This window comes from Phalangium opilio, unplaced genomic scaffold (assembly GCF_054372755.1).
Source record: "Phalangium opilio isolate 3A_F unplaced genomic scaffold, DU_Popi_V2 ptg000217l_1, whole genome shotgun sequence".
In the NCBI taxonomy this organism is placed as follows: domain Eukaryota; kingdom Metazoa; phylum Arthropoda; class Arachnida; order Opiliones; family Phalangiidae; genus Phalangium; species Phalangium opilio.
In genome coordinates this window covers 12,128,762-12,150,797 of record NW_028324218.1, presented here as the reverse complement: position 1 = coordinate 12,150,797, position 22,036 = coordinate 12,128,762, and the positions used below count along the sequence as shown (strand labels likewise).

Here is a 22,036-nt window from a genome sequence, read left to right as displayed (position 1 = left end):
ATAGTAAAACTTCCGCGCCTTCATTGGCTTGCTTGCTCAATGTCTAGACTGAAATTGTCTTCTTTTTCGTTTCCTAAGTCATCGGCCTTAACATTTAACGTCTGACTCGCGCTATCCACGCTTGAATATGGCTAGGTCTGGTCTGACAGACTGGACTAGCCAACTACCAGACTCGATAATATACAAAATATAATCGCGTGATGTCAAAAACCAAAACCCAGACGTTTCTAATTGATTGGGGTAAACGGAAGGTTTTCTTTTTTACATAATTTGGGCCGGCTAGACTTTTATACAATGTATGTTCGTATCACTACGATTCCCTTTTGTTACGGCCACGCGGCGAGACCCTGAACTATTTGCTTTCGTAGTTTAACTATAATTTTAAGCGAAATTTAACTTCTTGACTCCCTCAGTGACTTGTTGAATTTAATCATTAAATGGTTTGTATATCGTATGGGGCTATAATGTTAATTTGCGAAGTTTATATGAAATAAGGATATCTTTTCATAGTTGAAGGCATTTTCCTACACCCATAATTTAAATAAAAATAAAAGTATTTTATCAGTGTTTAAATACTCGTCATTAAAAAATCGATAAAAAATATGAAATTATAAAGTGAATCATCGAAAAAATCGTTAAGACGTAAAATTACGTGACTAACGTTTTCAGCGTGCATAACGTAAATATTGCATAATACAGTGATCAATATGGTTCATCCGCGGCGTCGGTAGTAGTAATGAATGGATGGATGGGAGGTTTTATTGTGCGTAAGAAAGATAGGCCTATTGGGCCGGCTCTCGCGAATAGACACAGTTCATCAAATTACAATATTATGTTACAGATTTAAATTTTGAAAAGGATAATAATTACGAATCAATTATATAAATGTAAAGTAATTATTAATATTTCGAGTTTAAAACTTTCACAATGTTTTTAATAGCTGGCTATTCGTAGCGGTTGTAATTGTAGTAGTAGAAGTTGCCTTAAAATAAATAGTAGTAGTAGTGGTTGTAGTAATAGTAGTGGTAGTAGAAGTAGTAGTAGTTGCCTTAAATTTAATTGTATTTGTAGTATTAGTGGTAGTAATAGTAATAGTAGTTGCCTTAAATTTAAACGAATTTGTAGTTGCATTAGTATTAGTAGTGGTAGTAGTAGTAGTAGTTGCCTTAAATTTAATTTTACTTGCAATATTAGTGGTAGTAATAGTAGTAATAGTATTAGTAGTAGTAGTGGTGGTGGCACTAATAGTAGAAGTAGTAGTGGCGGTAGTAATATTTGTAGTAGTGTTGGTACTTATAGTGGTAGTAATATTTGTAGTAGTGTTGGTACTTATAGTGGTAGTAATATTTGTAGTAGTGTTGGTAGTAATATTTGTAGTAGTGTTGGTAGTAATATTTGTAGTAGTGTTGGTACTTATAGTGGTAGTAATATTTGTAGTAGTGTTGGTAGTAATATTTGTAGTAGTGTTGGTAGTAATATTTGTAGTAGTGTTGGTAGTAATATTTGTAGTAGTGTTGGTAGTAATATTTGTAGTAGTGTTGGTAGTAATATTTGTAGTAGTGTTGGTAGTAATATTTGTAGTAGTGTTTGTAGTTATATTTTTAGTAGTGTTGGTAGTAATATTTGTAGTATTGTTGGTAGTAATATTTGTAGTAGTGTTGGTAGTAATAGTAGTAGTTGTTGTTGTAGTAGTAGTAGTGTCAGCAGTTGAAATAATAGTTTTAACTAGAAGTAATTTCAATAAATTAAGACCAATTTCAATATATAAGGTCGACTTCCAACGAAAAGGGCTCAAGCAAACTGAATCCTATGAAAAACATTATCATGTACAAAAATGGGCCAAGCCTCGCTCGTGCCCTCTCCGCCGTAAAACGTTCTGAGATCCCATGTAGAGCCAAGTCTGCCTTTTGTTCTCATTCAATCGCCAATTGAACAATTATGTTATAAATTAAGTCCTTTTCCTAATTAATAACCAATATTCTTTGACTCTATCATTATTATACATCTTTGTTCGTATCAAAAATATCGTGACTTGGCAATCGCAGGTAAGTAATATTAAAAGGAAGTCGAGGGGATATTCACTAAATCGTTGCCGATATGAAAATAATCGAAGGGATATTCACTAAATCGTTTATGGTCGAGGGGATATGTACAAGTTTATACGATGAGTCATGCACAACCCTATGTATAAATTATATGGTGAGTTATGCATAACCCTATTTACAAGTTTATAAGGCGATTTATGCATAACCTTATGTACACGTTTATTAGGTAATTACCTGCGCTTGCCAAGTCACGATATTTTTGATACGAACAAAGATGTATAATAATGATAGAGTCAAAGAATATTGGTTATTAATTAGGAAAAGGACTTAATTTATAACATAATTGTTCAATTAGCGATTGAATGAGAACAAAAGGCAGACTTGGCTCTACATGGGATCTCAGAACGTTTTACGGCGGAGAGGGCACGAGCGAGGCTTGGCCCATTTTTGTACATGATAATGTTTTTCATAGGATCTCACTTCTTTTTGTAGACCCTCTCGTTATACTTCGTTTGTCAATATAATCGCTAACGTTTGTCCATATTTACGCTGAATTACCCCTTTCGACCCGCAGAGAATATGCAATGAAGATTGTACGCGAAATCCTAATAAAAGAATGTAGCATCAGTTACGACACATTTTTTTAAACTACTACTCCTATTAGCTTTAATATATATTTAACTTTCGGTTAACTTTGGACCATTACGTCCTTTCATCAATAACACACACTATTTCTGTTGAAAAGACGGCAGCGCCATCTAGTTTTAAAATAAAGAACTAAAGAACAATTTTATAAAAATTTCGGGATGTTTTAATTTTTCTGTGCTTTATAAAATAAATGAAAACTAAATCCTGAATTTTAAGTTTCTATCTCCTCTAGAAGTACCTTAGAATTTTGATGATCGGTGAGTGAGTGAGTGAGTGACAAAATAAGGTAAATTTCACCTGCGATATTTCGGAAAGTATATAGGGTAGGAACTTGAAATTTGGAAACTATAGCTAGGATTGACAGTCCTCGCGGCAAGCAAAATTTCAGACTTTTACCTTTACCCATCACGAAGTTACAGTGGGCTTAAAAGTGCCACGAGTTGCTTCGAGAAAAGGATGTCAGTGCTCGACTTGGCTGGGAGCACTGCCGTGCTCCCAGAAACCAAGCATCGAGACTGGCGGTTTTTGAATCCCGTTGGACCAAAGGCTGGATGGGTTCTAACTAAAGATAAACAATATGGAAGTTCCATCGGAAGAAAACAAAAATTGGGGAGGAATTTATTTTCCTTAATTATTTCTATTGTTCATCTTCAGTTTGCTAGAACCATCTTTTCACGGCTTTCAGTTATATAGAACCCTTCCAACATTTGCTTGAAAATCTACATGGTCGCCGCATTGTCAGTCTCGATGCTCCATTTCTGTTCACTAGAACCCTTTTCGTTGGAACTTGGCCTTAACCAAGATTTTTTAATCACATCGGTTGGATGAATTATTTCTTTGTACCGAGACACGTTAATTACTAAGATTTTAAATGAGTTATAAAGAGAGCTGGTCTTCAATTAATTGGCGTAGCCAAGTTATATTTGAATAAAAATTCATATTACACAAATAACTAGATTTGAAGGTTTACATGTTTTTTTTGCGCATTGACGTCATGATAGTTAAAATTTGGTCTTGAATCTTAGCCAATATTTATTTTATTTTCAACATCTGTCGTCTATCATCATAAATGCTTTCTATGGAATTTTAATTGTTCGGTTTCACCTGGGTTTACAATACAGTATATTAACGAAAACTTTAAATTATCTTATTGGCTCACTTAAACTACGTTTTGATGACGTTGCTGACGGGGACGGCGAAAAATACGTAATTCCTTTTTACCTCTGTCGCTATGACCCGCCTCTTCTTTCATACCCCTCCGTCCCGTGGAAGGGGGTTCGGGACTTTGTCGCGCGCCCAGATTACTCTGTTCTCCATTCCTACTTCTAATATTAAATCTATCCCTAGTTTCACTAAATTACCGCTTGAGGTCATGCTTGAGGCATGTAATGTAAGTCTGATCGTGGTTAAAGGGATAATAGCGCAGAAATGGATCTTTAATTTTGGATTGAAACGTTTTTTAGAATATACTAAAAAAAGTCATATATCTATCAATGAAATCTTTGGCGACATCTTGACGAAAATGACATAGTTCTGACGATTAATATTGCTTTACAAAAAGTTCCATTCGCGACATAGAGATCTTTCTCATTAATTGAAGACCAAATGAGTGAACGTTTTATATCCCTTTCTCAAAATATCTCCGTCCGAAGAAGCAACCTAACTTGTTAAGCTCAAATATCATATTTTCAAGATTTTAGAAAACCATCAAAATTGTATGGTGGTCGAACATAAACTCTTTTATACGTTTAAATTTAACTTTCCAATTTTTCATGTTCATTGGCTATAGATATGACGTGGTCATCAACCGTAGCGCGTGAAAAAATGGTTAAAAATAGGATTATAATTAGAAACACACCTATATAATACAAAATAAATAAATAAATAAACGAATCTTAGCTCATTTAGCCCAGGGTTTGAATTAAAAAAAACCCAGCCCAAAACACATAAGGGTATTATTATGATTTACCAAGAAGCGATATCTAGTTTGCGAGGGAGAAGGTATAAGATGCCTAAGTATTCGCGCGCCATAGTCTCTTTCAAAATACAAGGGGAGGGGGGGGCGTATAATGAGGCCGGACTATTTCGCCTTTCCTCAGTTGAAAATACGTAATTTTCGTCATTCGCTTCGCGCTGACGTGAGTTTTCAAGAAACAGTGAGATGCTGGTTGTAGTTCAGTGGCGGGGATTAACTCCGGACCTACGTTTGGACTGGAGATAAAGCTAGAAATGTGGCGAATTTATACCTTCACCCTAGGAAACTAGATATCGCTTCTTGGTAGAACTATATTGGGTGTAGAGACGAGTAACAAGTTCATTACCGCACAGAAAAGACAGGTAAACGTAATCACATCTCATTTTCAGCACACTCACATTCATATATAGTCGTAGTTAATGTCTTTGTTGTCCAAGCACTGGATATTTAATCTTAAAGGCCGACTTCTAGCGAAAAGGGTTCCAGCGAACTGAAAACGATAGAGTGACCGTGCAAATTTTCGAATCTCCGCTGGGGCAAAAATAGGAAGGGTTCTAGGTAACTGAAAACCGTAAAATGTGGTTCTAAGAAACTGAAGATGAACAATAGAAATCATTTTAAAATAATTTCCTCCCGAATTTTTGCTTTCCTCGGAAGGAAATTCCCTTTTGTGTATATTCAGTTATAGCTAGAACCCTTCCAACTTTTACAACAGTGGGGATTCGAAAATCTCAGGGTTCAAAAAAAAAAAAAAAACTCCGGCTTTTATTAAAAAATAAAAACCAACCCACCGGGTTTTATTGGGTTTTTGGGCTTTTTATCTTTAGCAGCATTGTAGAAATTGTCAATCAAAAGTCACTGCTTAATTAAAAAAACCAACAAATATCTTAAACTATCTTTAAATTGAAATTATTCTAGCATTCAAATTTATCAAAATTGAAGATCTTAGTGACGGGTTTTATTAAGCGGGTTTTTCATGGTGGGTAAAACCCGTGGGTTATATTTTTTTTTTAATTCGAACCCAGGAAAATCGGCACGGTCACTTCATTGCTAGTCTCGATGCTCGGTTTTCAGTTCGGTTGAACCCTTTTCGCTGGAAGTTGGACTTTCAGACAACAAAGTGGTGAAAAACGAGGCTCAATTTTACCCCCGAATTTTGAAAAAGGCTTAAATATATTTTATTCCAGAGTTTAGACGTTGTATATGACCTAAATCCCAGTCCAATATTAAAATTGTTATGGATCCAGGGTTTCGTTTTTTTTGTGAAGTTTTTCTTATCAGTTATCCGAACGTTAATGACCTATGTAGAGGCGAAAAAACATTGAAAAGGGTATAGATATGGGTGCTTAAAAATGATTGAAAGTTCAACTAAAATTAAGTTATATCAAGACCTTTTGCAATGTTACAATCAGCCGATAACGTTTAAAAAAATATACATAGTCAGCAAATCCACACTATAATTTATTCATAACGTCAGAATTCGACAGATTACTATTATATAGAACCTAATTTAATAAACTTATTTAGATAAGCAGTTGATATCATTTTCTGATAATATATGAAACCAAGAACCAATATGAGATCTGAGAACGTTTGAAAAAGCCAAAAAATTCAGTATTCTTTCTCAGCTTTCAAAAATATTGAAGGTCGAAAAAGGAGAGATGAATGGCCTTCTTTCTCATACGTCTATGTGCGCCCCTAGGTGGAAACTAAGACCACCTAACCCATGGACAGGCAAAGCCATGTTAAACCCGTTAACAAATGGCAATGCGTAGCACGCGCCCTTACGCGTCTACCGACCGCAATTTATCACCAAATGTCCTGTAAAGAAAAATTCGTCTGTAATGGTTCGAGATATTTTTTAACCATGGCTTAATGGCTTAATATTAAACAGACTTTATAAACAATACCAGAGTGATATTTACAAAAACTAATTTGATAGATCGTTTATGAATCTTTAATGAAAGATAGGCTAAAATGAATAAATAAATAAATAAATAAATAAATAATGAAATTCAATTCACTTTTATAATTTAGTCAGATTTTCTCCCCATATCGGTGACTGGAGACCTCTACTCCTGAAAAAAACAAAATGGCTCGAATTTTACTAGGGTTTATTGAAAAACTTGCAACATCCGCCGCTAGTGTCAGTCGTTGCTCAAAGCAAACATAGCTCCCTATTCAGTTGCCTGATGCCTGTCCATGTGTTAAATGGTCTAAGGTGGAAAGTAATATTTAAATTCGACTATGATCTAGCGTTCTTTCAATTACAAATTGTGAAATGTATTACAAACCTGCACGTTCTCAGGTCGTATATGGATCCTTGATGAAACTCAGAATATGTATGCATTATAAGAAGCAAAGGCACCCGCCTTGCCTTTCTGAATATTTTAAGCCATTTCGGGCCTCCATTTTAAAGATGACTGAAAAACGAACACCTAAAGCTACAAGGGAACCACTTTACTATGGTTTTTTTGCATACCTGGCAACCATTTTAAATGATCGTGAAACCCAAAAGCCAAAACTACTTAAGATTAAAACGTCCCCTCAAGTGTTCAGAATTCTAGGTGAAGTAGTTTGGGCTCCACCTTGATTATTAGTCAGGCAGGTCTTTGACTAATATAGATATTGATAGATTATTTTGCCCACTTTTCAGAAAACGAACATTTAGTCTTTTGCTATGCGGCTCGTCAAATAGCTAACCACTTTTTTCTTCCAACTTTTACATCTCAGAGTGACGATGACGTCACGGAGAGGTATTACACTGGACGTATCTGGGTGTGTGTGTGTGTGTTTGTCACCGCGTTCGCAGTTGGCAAATCGAAGCAAACGTGTTCGCAGAAAGCAATATTTGACTTCTACTCCCATAGTTAAGATTAAGAAGTATGCGGCGATCGGCTATAGGGTTACGAAAAACGTCTAGCCTCCCAATGGGAGGGCTTTCACCAAAGGTTCACGCAATTGCGGGTTATTTTATAATTTATTGTGAATTAATCGCCTTGTATACCCAAAATTTCCAAAAATTGCTAAAGAGGCATACGCTTGAATACAAACGTCAACAATAGCCGTGTTTAAAATCATTTTAGGAGCAAATCTTCATAAAACGATTAAACTAGAATTAAGGTAAATTAATGACGATTAACATAATTAATATCAATTATATTTATTTTATTACTCAAGAAAAACCTTTTAATTTCGCCTCGACTCGGAGAGGTTTATTTTTGTTTCCCAACTTGTTAAATATTTTACAGCAGCGTTTGATGATAATGATTTACTAAGAGAAAACGTTTTCGCGCGACTGAAATTACAACTACAAAATTGTACTTTTTCATAATGGTTTTTATTGCTATTTAGGCAAACCCTTAATCTTACTGGTTTTTCATGAAATTCAAAAGAAATTTTCCTTACAGGAAAAAGTCATTCTAAACATAAGTACACGTGTGATATATTTGCTTGAAGAATTATGGATATTCTAAGAATGGCCTTTATGATTAAATAAAAATCCTAGCTGACTCTCCATCATTTTTCATTGACGTCACAGAATTTGAATATTTGGAAAAACTAATTTTTATTAGGTAGCTTTAAAAGGAACATTTTTGGAAATGTAGCGGTTTTTGGCATGTTAATTTTAGCAGACTCTAAATATAAACCTTTTAACAGACATTTTTGGAAGGGGGAGTCCAGTATCGTCTTCTTGATATAGGGTTAAGGTGTAGCAACCCAATGACGTTAGTTAAAAGTTATCAGTCCATCAAAGGCCATTTGTTTGAAGTCATATCTAACGTCTTTGTATCGGATTTTTCGTCTTCTTTAGGCAACAAGTTGGTCAAACGCAACACCCTATTTTGCCCCCTACTTTTGGAATGTGTCTATTATCCTTCATCAAAAGTATGCCATAAGTAGTTATAATGTAAAAAGTATACAGCTTTTGATTCTACTTATATAAATATAAATTTCATCAAACGTATTTAATAGATGGAGTGGGAGTCTGTAACTATCAAGGACGCCTCTTCCACTGCTCTGATAAAATTTTAATAGTTGGGTCTATCCCAACCGATCTTCCTTTTTACCTCTCCGAATGACGATGACGTCACGGAGAGGTATTACACTGGACATGTCTGTCTGTGTGTGTCTGTCACCGCGTTCGCAGTTGGCAAATCGGAACGTGATCGCAGAAAGAAATTATTGGCTTCTACTCCCATTGTTAGGATTAAATAGTACACGGTGATCGGTTAGGGTTACGAGAAACGTCTAGCCTCCCAATGGGAGGGCTTCCCAACAAAGGTTCACGCAATTGCAGGTTTTGCAACCCATTCATTGTGAATCAATCGCTATGTATACCCTAAATTTCCAATAATAGTTAAAGAGGCATACACTTGAATTCAAACGTCAACAATAGCTTTGTTTAAAATGATCTTAGGAATAAAGATTCTTAATACGATTTAACTAGAATTAAGGCAAATTAATGACGATTAAAATAATTAAAATCAATTCTACTTATTTAATTATTGAAGAATTGTCTCGATTCGGAGAGATTAATTTTGGTTTCCCAACTTGTTAGTTTTTGCGCCTTTCGACCCAGTTATTCGCCTATAGGTGAAAGCTTTCCAACGGGGACGTAAAAGCATATGCACTTCTAATTTTAAAACAAGTTGGGAAAACCAAAATTTTACCTCTCCGAGTCAAGAGGTCTACTACTACAAACTTATTTACCTAGATATGGAATTATTTCTCTTTTTTGAAGTAAAAATTTACGAATATTGAAGCAGTATTCCAAGCATAGCGAATAATACAGTAAAGCAGACGGCATTTTACATCCAATAAGGATAAATCTTGGACACATGGAAATCAGTCAATGGGGAAAAGAATGGTAAATGAAGTCTACGCTTCAGCTGTTTACCGTATATTCTGATAGCTACATTCACAACTGGTTTGCAGTGTAAACACTATCGTCTCGTCTCACTTCAACAATATTCTTAGTTTGCCAACATGAATGTTAACGTTAAATAACACCAAAGCTAAATTGTAGCTAGACGCACTAATAGTCAATGCGCACCATAAAGAGAATAAAAAGTCTGTAGCTACTACCCGTTTACCATTAGCCCTTTTACTATTCTAATTGCCACCATGATCTTTTCTTCTATTATAAAATCTTAACCTGATTATTTAATAGTGTATTTAACTTTCGGCTCACTCTGAACCGTTGATGTCTCTTCATTTCAGACACGAAAATCAAAGCCCAAAGTTTACTTCACCTCAGGCCTCAATTATTTACTCTATGTTTCACTATACCCACTAGAGTTTAGGTCTTAGTTTTCTTCATGAAATCACTAAACCAAGGATTATTCTATATACAGATGTAGTATAGCTTAAGTAATATATAAACAGCCATTTCAAATAACAATATTAAAAACAATCTTTGGAATATCAAAATGAAACAGAGCTTTAAAGCTACAAAAGTACAAAATGCATCATAATTACGAAAAATACTTCCACATATTCACTTTATATTATGGAAAAAGGGAATATTAAGGTTCTGTATGATTTCTTAACACATCAACACAAGGCTAACTGCTAACGCGACGCACTAGTGTAACAATGGACGGACACACACAGACAAAAACATAGACTGCTTTTTAACTCTTTCGGTATTAATTTTGAGTTGAGAAACAATATTATCTTTAATATTTAAATAAATATAATTATTTTTAATTATTTTAATCTTCAATAATTAACATTAATAATAGATAAATCGTTTAAAATAAAGTTATACCTATTATCATCTCAAACTTTGCTAATATTGACGTTTAGAGTGAAGGGTACCCCTCTTGCCCGCTTTCTTCAAATTTTGGGGTATATATACGATTCGTTTCCATTATAATAGTAAGGAAAAAGCGCAATTGCGAAAACCTTTGGTGGCGATCCCACCTTAGGGAGGCTAGACGTTTCTCGTAACCCTAGCTGATCGCCGCTTATATCCTAAAACCATACGATGATAATGGAGTAGAAACCAATGAGACAGATTGGTGTCTATGTGGAATAGACGGAAGACCAGTAGATGGTGGTGTTTAGAAGCCAGAATGTACGGGCTGGTGTCCAAGTGGGATGGACAAAGACCAGAAGATGGTGGTGATTAGAAGCCAGTATGTACAGACTGGTGTCCATGTGGGGTGGACGAAAATCAAAATATGGTGGTGATTAGAAGCCAGTAAGTACAGACTGGTGTCCGTGTGGGATGGGCAAAGACCAGAAGATGGTGGTGTGAGAACTCAAGTAGAGGAGCCATTTCCGTGACTGTGAAAGCAGTTCGGAAATGGCGTACACGATTGCTCCGATTTGGAAGCTGCGAACGCGGTCACGTGGGTGTAACAACAGACACACACACACAGACAGACACACACGATCGTTACAGAACCTCTCCGTGACATACGTCACTCGGAGAGGTAAAAATTAAATAAAGCTGTAGTATCAAAGGCAAATTTAAATAACCAATTGTGAGTCTCAGGCACTGGGTTGTAATAGAACCTTCCTTAGTGCCCAGTATGATGTTAACAAATCTAAGACTCACTTTCTCTAGTTCCATTCTACGACAAAGAAGTTCAGTTTTTAAGGTACCTTCGTACTTGCGCAGATATGTTAAAACCAAGCAGATGGGGCACAGAGACTACCCCATCTGCTAGCTATTGCTACGGAGATTGCTACTAAATCTCCCCTCACTCATCCAAGTTTCAACTGTTTGCCGGAGACACGAGACAAGCTTAAACACTATTACATTTTATACTTATTGATTAAACCAGAAGTGAGATGAGACCAGAAGTACTGAGCTAACCAAATTGTTCACTCGGCGATGGTGAATATTCTTGATAACACAAGAACGGTTGGCCCTCTAGTAGCGGTTTATGAATTTTCCCTCCAAAACGTGAGACGCTCGCGGTGGTAGACGGCCGAACTAGATTCAAGGAGCCGCGTCCGTGTTCGGCCGCTTTAGGTTGAGGGGAAGGGGGTAGGAAATGTTTTTGGAACTCGACCAATTTTTTTCTCTCTATTTTAGGCGCGTGGGAAGCGGCATAAAATCCTCAAATTTGTTCACTAGTGCCAGGATCTACTATCAATGCTAGAGCCCTTCACTTCTAGTCTCATCTCACTTCTGATTAAACTTACAGACTGAAACGATTGTTTCAAACAAAGATTTACTTAGTTTAGTTAAACACTTCAGCTTTTCAACCCAAACGAAAAATGTTGTAGCATTTAATGAATCTATTCAATTGTCAAAGTACCCAATAATTACCTTGAAGCCAGACATCGCTTAAATCGAAGAATAATACATGGGACACAGGTTTTTTTTTTTGGTTTTACAAAAGTTCGTCGTTCGTCGATCGTAAAAATTTGCATATCATTCAGACGAAGCCAAATTCCAAATAATAGAAAAGAATAATATATTTTACGTCTGTTTTTAAATCATCATGGTCTGTCGCTCACTGGTTTTTGTATTTAAATTTGGTCATAACTGATAGTCCGACAAAAAATGTTGATTCATAATTGCTCAATAATGTTCAAATGCCATTTCTAAAATATTGAAAATGATTTTACAATTGTAGTATGTCATAATTACAACTATTTAATGTTATTTTGAGGTAGTTATTCACAGATTCTATACACATTTCATGTTAAGAATGCAAATCAGGTGTACTTTAATTTAAAGGGTTGGAGACACATTCTTATTTAAAAGAAATTTCCCTGTTTCATATTGAATATAATAAAATACACCAAAATTTTAAATCATATTTAAACCTTGACTTTTGAAGCCTATACACAGAATTATTTGGTAACTATCACTACAGTTTAATCTGGGGGCACCCTACTGACGTCACTGTCTGAAGTTCTCACATAATAATTCGTTGACCTGGGAAATGTATACCTTTGAACTGATGAAATAAGGCGTAGGTTACTTCGAAACAGACACGTAATCACTATAATCAATAATTTTATTTAAGATTACAGCCCCACACGTAAAATTGTCAATTTTTCAAATATTCAAGGAATTTAGGTTAAATAAAGTAAATGTTACTGTCTATTACTGTTATTACTTAATAAATATAATCATAAGCTAATAATTGACCCTAAGTATATGTATTGTATCGTTTCGTACAATTTCTGCCACTTCTGGCATCGTCTTTCTATCCTATTTATTAAGTTTCACCGCTTCAACCTAACAAGAGAGAGACAGAGTTTTGCGTTCACTTACAAATAGTCAATGGGCTGTTGAAACTACAAATTTTGTATACTTATAGGGGTTATGATTTATTTATGAAATACTGTAGATCTTTTCTATGCGCTTAAAGAAACTTCCACGTATCAGTCATGTTAAATACTATGTTTATAAACGAAGGAACTAAACCTTTCCACGAAAAGGTGGTGTTTAAGCGGAGGAACAGAACCTAATATCATTTCTATCAAAAGTATATTACTTAAATGCTTTCTATGGCAGCCGATAGTCAATGCCTGAAACTCTGTAGAAGTCTGAATTGCACCAACCTTTAAAAAAGTCATGGGTAAAACAGAGTCTGATGTTTGATCACCTTGATTCTTAAAATTTAACATCCGTTATGAATACAACAAAGACGATAGATATGGCTTCAAACAAAAAACTTTGGTGGACTGGTAACTTTAAAGCCCTATGTAACATCTTTGGATCCACATACCGGATTGTCAAGGAAGTTATCGGCTGATGGATGAAGTACTTTCGTTGACCATCTGTTTCGTGACGTCAATTGTAATGGCGACTAATAATTGGTACCCAAGGTTTATAAAAGTGTTTGGAGGATAATTCAGGAAATTTTGAAAGTCATCTAATTTGTTTTCAAAAGAGTTTTAGCCCAATACTTTCAAAAATTGTTTAAATTTCAAAGAACTTTGTTAAGCCTTGGTTTGTTTTAATATGATGCAGCAGACAAAATTTAAATAACGTAGCGAAGCACCAAAAATTCGTTCAACAACCGTTGAAGGTTCTTGAACGCAACCCATATACCAATCAGACAATACTGTTTCCCCCCTTTTGAAAAATGTGTATTAAATTCCTAAACTATATCATCAAGTAAATTAATCTAATTAGTCAAAATTCTTAAAATACGACTCGTGCAATGACAGTTGCTAATTATAGGGTATCAATTAAATTTTGACTATAATATACTTCGGGGTAAATGTTACTCGATTTCTGGTGGTAGCAAGAAACCCGGTGCGATAAATTTGCATTTTAATTGCACGTGAAACGGAGCCATCGTCTGAGTAGACTGTCTAGACTGCTCGTATATATCCATGCATGCAAACGCCCAACAACCGCTTTTACCCCTTTCAAAGGATTAGTTCTATTTACGGTGCAGCTAAAAGGGTTGGTGAGATACAATAACGGTATTATTTTTACAGTTTTGGCGTTGTTAAAATTGTATTATTAAATTATACACTAGAGGGGGTGGCGTTGTTAAAATTGTATATTAGACTATTTTCTTAAAATTATACTCTAGATGGGGTGGACAGTTAAATATCACTACCATAGTTTCCATGGGAGAAAAAATACCTCGTTTTGTTGGTCAGCTAATGTAAAAACCTTATTAGAAGTAAAAAAACTGAAATTAAGTGTTTAAATCTTTATTTTATAACGCACTAGCTAAGCTATTCGGAGTTTCTTGGGTGTTTCAAGGGTCTATAAACGTTAAATAGATTCCTTTCTATGTAGGCCCTAGATACTAAACTTTGAATACGTTTAGTGTCAACATGTCTGAAACATCTGCATGATGTCATTTTTTTAAGAAACTAAAATTTGCATCTTTCAAATTCAATGTAACGATGATTAATTATGGCTAATCATAAAGCATGAATTTTACTGGTGATAATAAAACGTTCAGAACAGGTTTCATGGCATGATTGAGCGTTTTCTAAAATACAGGGTGTTTCTTATAAATCTACCATAAAAAGGGTGTGTTCCTAGGGTCAAACTGAGTCGAAAGAGTCAAAGAACATGGGGTCTACATAATTTAGTTACGGAGATATAGACAAATTCGTTTACTACAAACAGAGAAACCAACACTCGATCGAGGGTCGAGGCTGCCATAGGGGTACACCCCAATGGCCGAGGGGTCGGACGTTTTGGAAAAGTGTACGGGCTTTCGAAATCCAATTTGGTTTCATCGGATTTCGTTTGATTTCCTCGGATTTTGTTTTATTTCATCGGATTTCGTTTGACTTCGTCGGATTTTGTTTGATTTCAAAATTCAATAAAATCCAATGGATTTCATCGAATTTTGAGATTTTTCCCGTGATTCCATCGGATTTTGCTATTTGTACCGTGATTCCATCGGATTTTGCTATTTGTACCGTGATTTCGTCGGATTTTGTGATTTCTTCTGATTTTGTATTTCGTGAATTTTGTAATGGATTTCGCGATTTCTTTACTGATTTTGTGATTTCGCTTTTGATTTCGTAATTTCTTTGTTGATTTACAGATTTTTTTACTGATTTTATGATTTCTTTACTGATTTCTTTACTGATTTTATGATTTCTTTTCTGATTTTGTGATTTCGTTACTGATTTTATGATTTCTTTTCTGATTTTGTGATTTCGTTACTGATTTTATGATTTCTTTTCTGATTTTGTGATTTCGTTACTGATTTTGGATTTTTTATGGGATTTCGAAATCAGCATTGATTTCGGATTTCTTAAGTTGGATTTCGAAATCAGCATTGATTTCGGATTTCTCAAGTTTGATTTCATGAATGACCGACCCCTCGCCAATGGCGGCCTCGACGCTGAGTGTTGGTTTCTCTGTTTGTAATAAACGAAATTGTCTATGGGTTCCCAAACATTGGCTGATAAGTGGCGAGCGCGAGTTCTGACATTTTAAGCCACTCCCATCGAAACATTCAAAGTGGTCAAGGACGGGTAGGGAATTTGAATTTGCTATGTTCAACGTTCTTCTTGCATTATGCCGTTTTTTGATAAGTCTGACATAATTTAAGGGGGATGTTCTTTGAGCGATTTTGAGTCGAAAATGCTTTATGACATTTTGCCGTTCGGGTCACCGTTTTCGAGTTAGGATTTGAGCGTTTCAGGAATGACCCATTAATTAAATTAGAAATCATTGTCTTTCAGTTTTTAAATTAAATTTAAGGGGTCTTCCGCAAAGTACTCCAATCTTAACTTGAAAACAGTGGCCCATACGGCAAAATGTCATAGTACATTTTAGACTCAAAGTCGCCCAAAGAAAATCCCCCTTGCTACCCCCTGTATAATTAATCCAAATTTAAAAGTTAAGCGTGAAAACCCAATTTTCTATAAAAATTAATTGATATTTATCCTCAAAATGCTTTAAAAAGAGTGTATTAATATTATAAAAATTGTAATTTAGGTCCATATTCTTGTTATTAAGTTTATATTCATGTTCTTAAGTTTATGTTCATGTTCTTAAGTTTATATCCATGTTCTTAAGTTTATATCCATTTTCTCAAGTTTATCATCAAGTTTATATCCATGTTCTTAAATTTATCTTCATGTTCTTAAGTTTATCATCAAGTTTATATCCATGTTCTTAAGTTTATCATCAAGTTTATATCCATGTTCTTAAGTTTATCATCAAGTTTATATCCATGTTCTTAAGTTTATCATCAAGTTTATATCCATGTTCTTAAGTTTATCATCAAGTTTATATCCATGTTCTTAAGTTTACCTTCATGTTCTTAAGTTTACCTTTATGTTCTTAAGTCTATCATCAAGTTTATGTCCATGTTCTTAAGTTTATCTTCATGTTCTTAAGTTTATATTCATGTTCTTAAGTTTATCTTCATGTTCTTAAGTTTATCTTCATGTTCTTAAGTTTATCTTCATGTTCTTAAGTTTATCTTCATGTTCTTAAGTTTATCTTCATTTTCTTAAGTTTATCTTCATGTTCTTAAGTTTTTATTCATGTTCTTAAATTTATTTTCACACTTCTAAGGTTTATATTCAAATTCACGCTCGTCTCGGTTTTTGTTTTTAGAATTTTAGTGTATCATTCTTTTTGAAATAAAATATAACAGAAATGTTGTTTTGGAAGTGTGAAAATCAAAAACGGAAAGATTAATACGCCCTTTAAACCGGGCACTGTCAAAATTATGGGAAAATTTCTACAAATAACAAAAGCAGGCCAGAAACTTCAAACATTTTGTAAACATAAATTAAAATGAAAAACAAAGTATTTAGATAATATTTAGGCCATATCTCAACTGGATTTAAAGTGATTAAAATACACCAATAATGTTGGAAAGGTTTTTATCTCTCCGAGTGACGATGACGTCATGGACAGGTATTACAATCGACGTACCTGTGTTTCTGATACTGTGTTCGCAGAAAGCAATTTTTGACTTTTAAGCCCATTGTTAAGAACTAGAAACACGCGGCGATCGGCTAAAGTTATGAGAAATGTCTAGCCTCCCAACAGCAGGGCTCCCATCGAAGATTCACGCAACTGCGGTTTTTCTTATCAATTATACTGAATCAATCGCGTTATATACCCTAGATTTCCCAAAGTTTTTAAAGAGGCATACGCTTGAATTCAAACGTCAACAATAGCTATGTTTAAAATGATTTTAGGAATAAAGTTTCTTAAAACGGTCTAACCATAATTAAGGTAAATTAGTGACGATTAAAATAATTAATATCAATTATATTTAAATAACTATTTAAGAAAAACCTCTTAATTGCGTCTCAACTAGGAGAGGTTTGCATGGGTTTCCCAAGTTGTTTTTATTAGTTATAAAAAAAAATTCTGTCTTGCCCTCTGCTAATTTATCTCTGCTACCACACGTGTCGGGTCATTTAATTATTGAGTTTTTCGACAAACTTATACCTAGATAAAACAAAAGTCTGTCGCAAGAGCTAATAGAATTGAAAACGATTTTCCCCCATCGATTGAGCACTCTGTTGTCAATAATTAGATACCATTATAACAAAATTATTTTTCTTTTTGTCAAATAGATACCATAGAAGAAAATGAAGATGATAACTCACAACGATGCATCAAAGAATTAAAAAGACTGATCCAGGAGAAGCTTCATCTCCAAAGTCATGAACTGGTCAGAGTTTTGTCCATTGCTTTGTTCCGTGCTAGTAATGCTGACAAGAAAGAAGCACTATGGAAATTAGTCACAGGTAAATTATAAAAATAATTTCAAAAATAACCAAAATAATAAAAAACTTTAGTTTTAAACTATATATACATATTGAAACCTAAAATAATTTCTAATTTAAAAATTCATGCAAAATTCTTTATACATGATGTTTAGGGGGGGAGGGTGTTCTTTGGGCGATTTTGCATTAGTTGGAGAAACCAGCAAATAAATTGATTCAACGTATCAGCATGACTTTTCTTATTTAGTTCTAGGACGAAGTTGCCATTTAAGATATATAATAAAAGGATAGAAAGTAACATAGCTTTCGAAACAAGAATTAATTATGTATTTGTTCATCGGTTACATAGTAACCCTTTCCAGACTATCTAAAATTTTAAGCTCTTTTTGGTAAAATGTTTTATTTCCCAAAATGTTCCAAGGCCTTTTCAATTTCCCGATGTCTAGACGTCTATATTGCCATCGAAGCGATAACGTCTGGATCAGAGGCTAGATGATCCAAAACCCTTTTACTATAGTTGACCCATTTTACCGTAACTGATGCAGCAAGTTCATAATACCAAGAACAAATGTCAAACCTGAACGCATGAATAGGCCTTTTACAAAATGATGACCGTAGTAGCGTCTGTTACCAGTCCATCAAAGTTCTTTCGTTTAAAGTCATATATATCGTCTTTGGATCCACATATCGTCTCAAGGACCCTTTTGGCTTCCGTCCTACCAGCCATTTTGGAACAGCAGGGATAGATTTAATTTTAGAAGTAGGAATGGAGAACAGACTTAATGTGGGCGCGCGTCAAAGTCCCGGACCCCCTTCCACAGGACGGAGGGGTATGAAAGAAGAGGCGGGTCATAGCTACAGAGGTGAAAAGGAATTACGTATTTTCGCAGTCCCCGTCAGCAACGTAATCAAAACGTAGCTTAAGTGAGCCAATAAGATTATTTAAAATTTTCATTACGTGTAGGAGGGAGGGGCTCTTTACTCGGCTGTGAGTCGGACTGAAGTAAATACTAACCGTTCTCCATTCCTACTTCTAAAATTAAATCTATCCCTGGTTATATTGAAAAATTACTTTATTATAAGTCTCAAAACTTACTGAAATGAGGTGAAAACTTAATCGTAGTTGAAAATCTTTGATGGAAAAGTTTTCTCCTGTCTGGGAACTTTTCGCGAATCAGCGAGACGTTGTTTGTGTAGTTATTGATTTTTGTTTCGCCTCGATATTGACGCGTTCACGCGGTTGATGCTAGAAAACAGTCTAGGCCTACTGCAAGTCTGTCCGGAACTTGGCTTATGGTTAACGTATCAACACTGAAAGAGCAGCCATATATAAATATTATTTAGAAGTAGGTCTGTCGGTATATCACATCATGAAAAACAGTAGGAATGATTTATTATATTTCCGTCATTCCATATTTTACTTGCTGCCGCCGTTAGACGTAATAATAGTATTCTTTAGTAAATTATACTTTTACTATTCTTCGGTAGATTGTACTTTTACTATTCTGCGGTAGATTGTACTTCTACTATTCTTCAGTAGATTGTACTTCTACTATTCTTCAGTAGATTGTACTTCTACTATTCTTCGGTAGATTGTACTTCTACTATTATTCGGTAGATTGTACATCTACTATTCTTCGGTAGATTGTGCTTCTACTATTCTTCGGTAGATTGTGCTTCTAGTATTCTTCGGTAGATTGTACTATTCTTCAGTTTATTGTACTTCTTCTATTCTTTAGATCTTAGCGGCAAAACGTCAAAATGAAACAGCCTTTCTTACAACTATTGGGTGCTAATCCTTAACGTGTTTATAACATTCGATTTAAATATTTATTAAAATGAAACATTTTTGTTATTTCTGCAAATTTTATCATATTTAACGCAACTCATCTTAATTTAAACTGAAAATCAAAAAATATGACATTATTTATTGTTTTTCAAAATTGGTAACAGTTATTCTTTATGTTTTGTTTTTAGCGAGAGACGAAGTGAAACGGTTAAGGATAATTGGACCTCCACGATCTAGTTTTCACCTGACTGATCTTCAAGTTCCACCATATCGTTCGCATCCAGGTCAAGTCCCATCAATTCGAGAATCAGTCCCAGGGGCAACGTTACATAACCCTTACAACGTCCATCCTCACATTCCACGACTTTATGGACTCCCATTACCTGTATATCCACCAGGGTATTTCATGGAAAATATTTCAATGTTACCAGGGCCAACCTATTACCCCAGCAATAAATAATGCCTAAATTATAAAAAAAAGCCCCTCATTGAGAAATCAGAAATCAGATTCTGATGAAAACTTGTAAATATCAAACTTCAAACAGAACGAATTTTAAAATGTTGTGGCCGTCCGTTCAAGTTATTCGAGTCAAAGAAAGGAGCGGTTAAATTTTATTTAAAATTAGGGTCTCCATAGTATTTTTTTTCAGTAACAAAAATTTTGGGAAAGAAAAAGTCTACTCTAGAATGGTTTTCATTTATTTTTGAAAGAACGTATAAAATAATAACATATAAACAAGGTACGAGCAAGTATTTTACCCTATTTATCAGATCTCTCTGTGAAGTTGTAAGCTGTAAGCAGATCATGACATTACGTTGTGCTGGAACTGTAAATAGATAACAATGTATCTAAAAGGACACCAGCATCACTGAGAGGCCTAACAATAGACCCTTTCGAATGTCGCGGGTGATAGAACCAAAGACTCTAAACAAAATAAGTCACTGGTGGACTCATAACTTTGCAGCCCAATCTAACCTCGTTGGATCCACATATCGGATGTTCCGGCTTAACAGACGATACAGAGGCCACTCTTTTGAAAAGGGTGTACTTGAAATATTATTTTATTTGCTCTTCCAAAAACAAAAAAAAAAATAAAAAAAATCTAGAGTGGTCATTTCCGTCAAATCAAAACAGGAGACTCGTCTTAAGTTTATCAAAATAAACGTCTCCCTGTTCGTCACATTTGACCACATAAATAGAAAAGCTACCTTTTGCAACAGTTAAAAAAATAGCGTTGAGAGGACTTTGTTTTTACCAGAAGTAATATAAGAAACCTCCCTACGGGAGGGAAGTATACAAGACGCCATAGGCATAACGTTAAAACACGCGAGACATCCTCGAACCACCAAATACCATATTCAGACTCTATTGCTCATGGACAAGGTACGGTAGATCTTAGTCCTTTGATATGGTCGTTGGAAAGGGAAAGAGGAAAAAGCGCTTCAAACTAGTGTAGTTTGCTTAGCTGTCTGTTGTAAAGAAATAGAAGAATCTTCTAAGAAGATTCTTGATTTTGCTAATAAATATTCACATACGGTTATTTCGAAACGAAAATCTAGTTTGTTGTGAAGCCAAGAAGAAGATGAAAATTATGAATACAAGAAAAAAATTTCGAGATAGATAATAACACCATTTTAAAATCTATCTATGTATAGTGTTAGTGATATACCTTGGCAAGGTAAGGGTTTAAATCAAATTTTATGCAAATACCTATGAAAATCCTATAATCGAGTCACTGCCTGTTTATTAATGATTGATTATCATCAAAATCTAAAAATGCTGCATGAATTATTTCATTGGAAGAGTTTAAAATTAAAATGAGTCTGTGAAATTGCCTTAACTTAAGCAGCCGACGCAATCGCGAGATCAGAGAATGTATTCCTACGCTCTACGCGGCACGGCCCTATTTTTTAAACTTTGTTTACGGCCGTATAAGTGCGCGGGGACATTCGCGGGACGAGGATGTATCGGGAAAAATTCGCCATTGTATACTTTCCTCCCGAAGGGAGGTTTCTTATATTACTTTTGTTTTTACTGACGCGGAGAATTGGGCGTGGACATGTATACCTACGCCTTTCTCAGACTCCCAGAATGCAACGCTTTGTCTCTGAACCCCGAATTACGTAGCCGTCAGATTTACAGTTAATCATAACGCTTTGCTCTAGCGGAACAGCACGCAATATTTTAACTTAAGATTATATATAATTACAATATTTTGTTTATTATGGTTCAAAAAGTATTGTTACCAATACGGTTTTCTAATATTACTCTTAAAAAGAGTATTTTACGATTTTGTCTCTCAATATTGTACGTCGATCTGTCTTATATATACAAATCAAACAGTACGTGGACACAGTGAGCCCTGGTGGACATAAGCGCGGTTCCCAAAAGTGTATTTATCGTAAATGTGTTTGGTTAAA

At 34.8% G+C, this 22,036-nt stretch overlaps 1 protein-coding gene across 1 annotated transcript in view; it reads left to right on the top strand.

Moving 5' to 3' along the window:
- The window catches only part of LOC149616338 (uncharacterized), a 33,063-nt gene extending 12,805 nt beyond the window's left edge, over nt 1-20,258 (top strand). The window contains exons 2-3 of the mRNA XM_089856688.1: nt 17,674-17,847; nt 19,804-20,258. Coding sequence (XP_089712814.1) covers nt 17,674-17,847; nt 19,804-20,075 — 446 coding nt within the window. The 3' untranslated portion in view covers nt 20,076-20,258. The remainder of the gene's footprint in view (nt 1-17,673; nt 17,848-19,803) is intronic.
- The last annotated feature ends 1,778 nt before the right edge of the window (nt 20,259-22,036 follow it).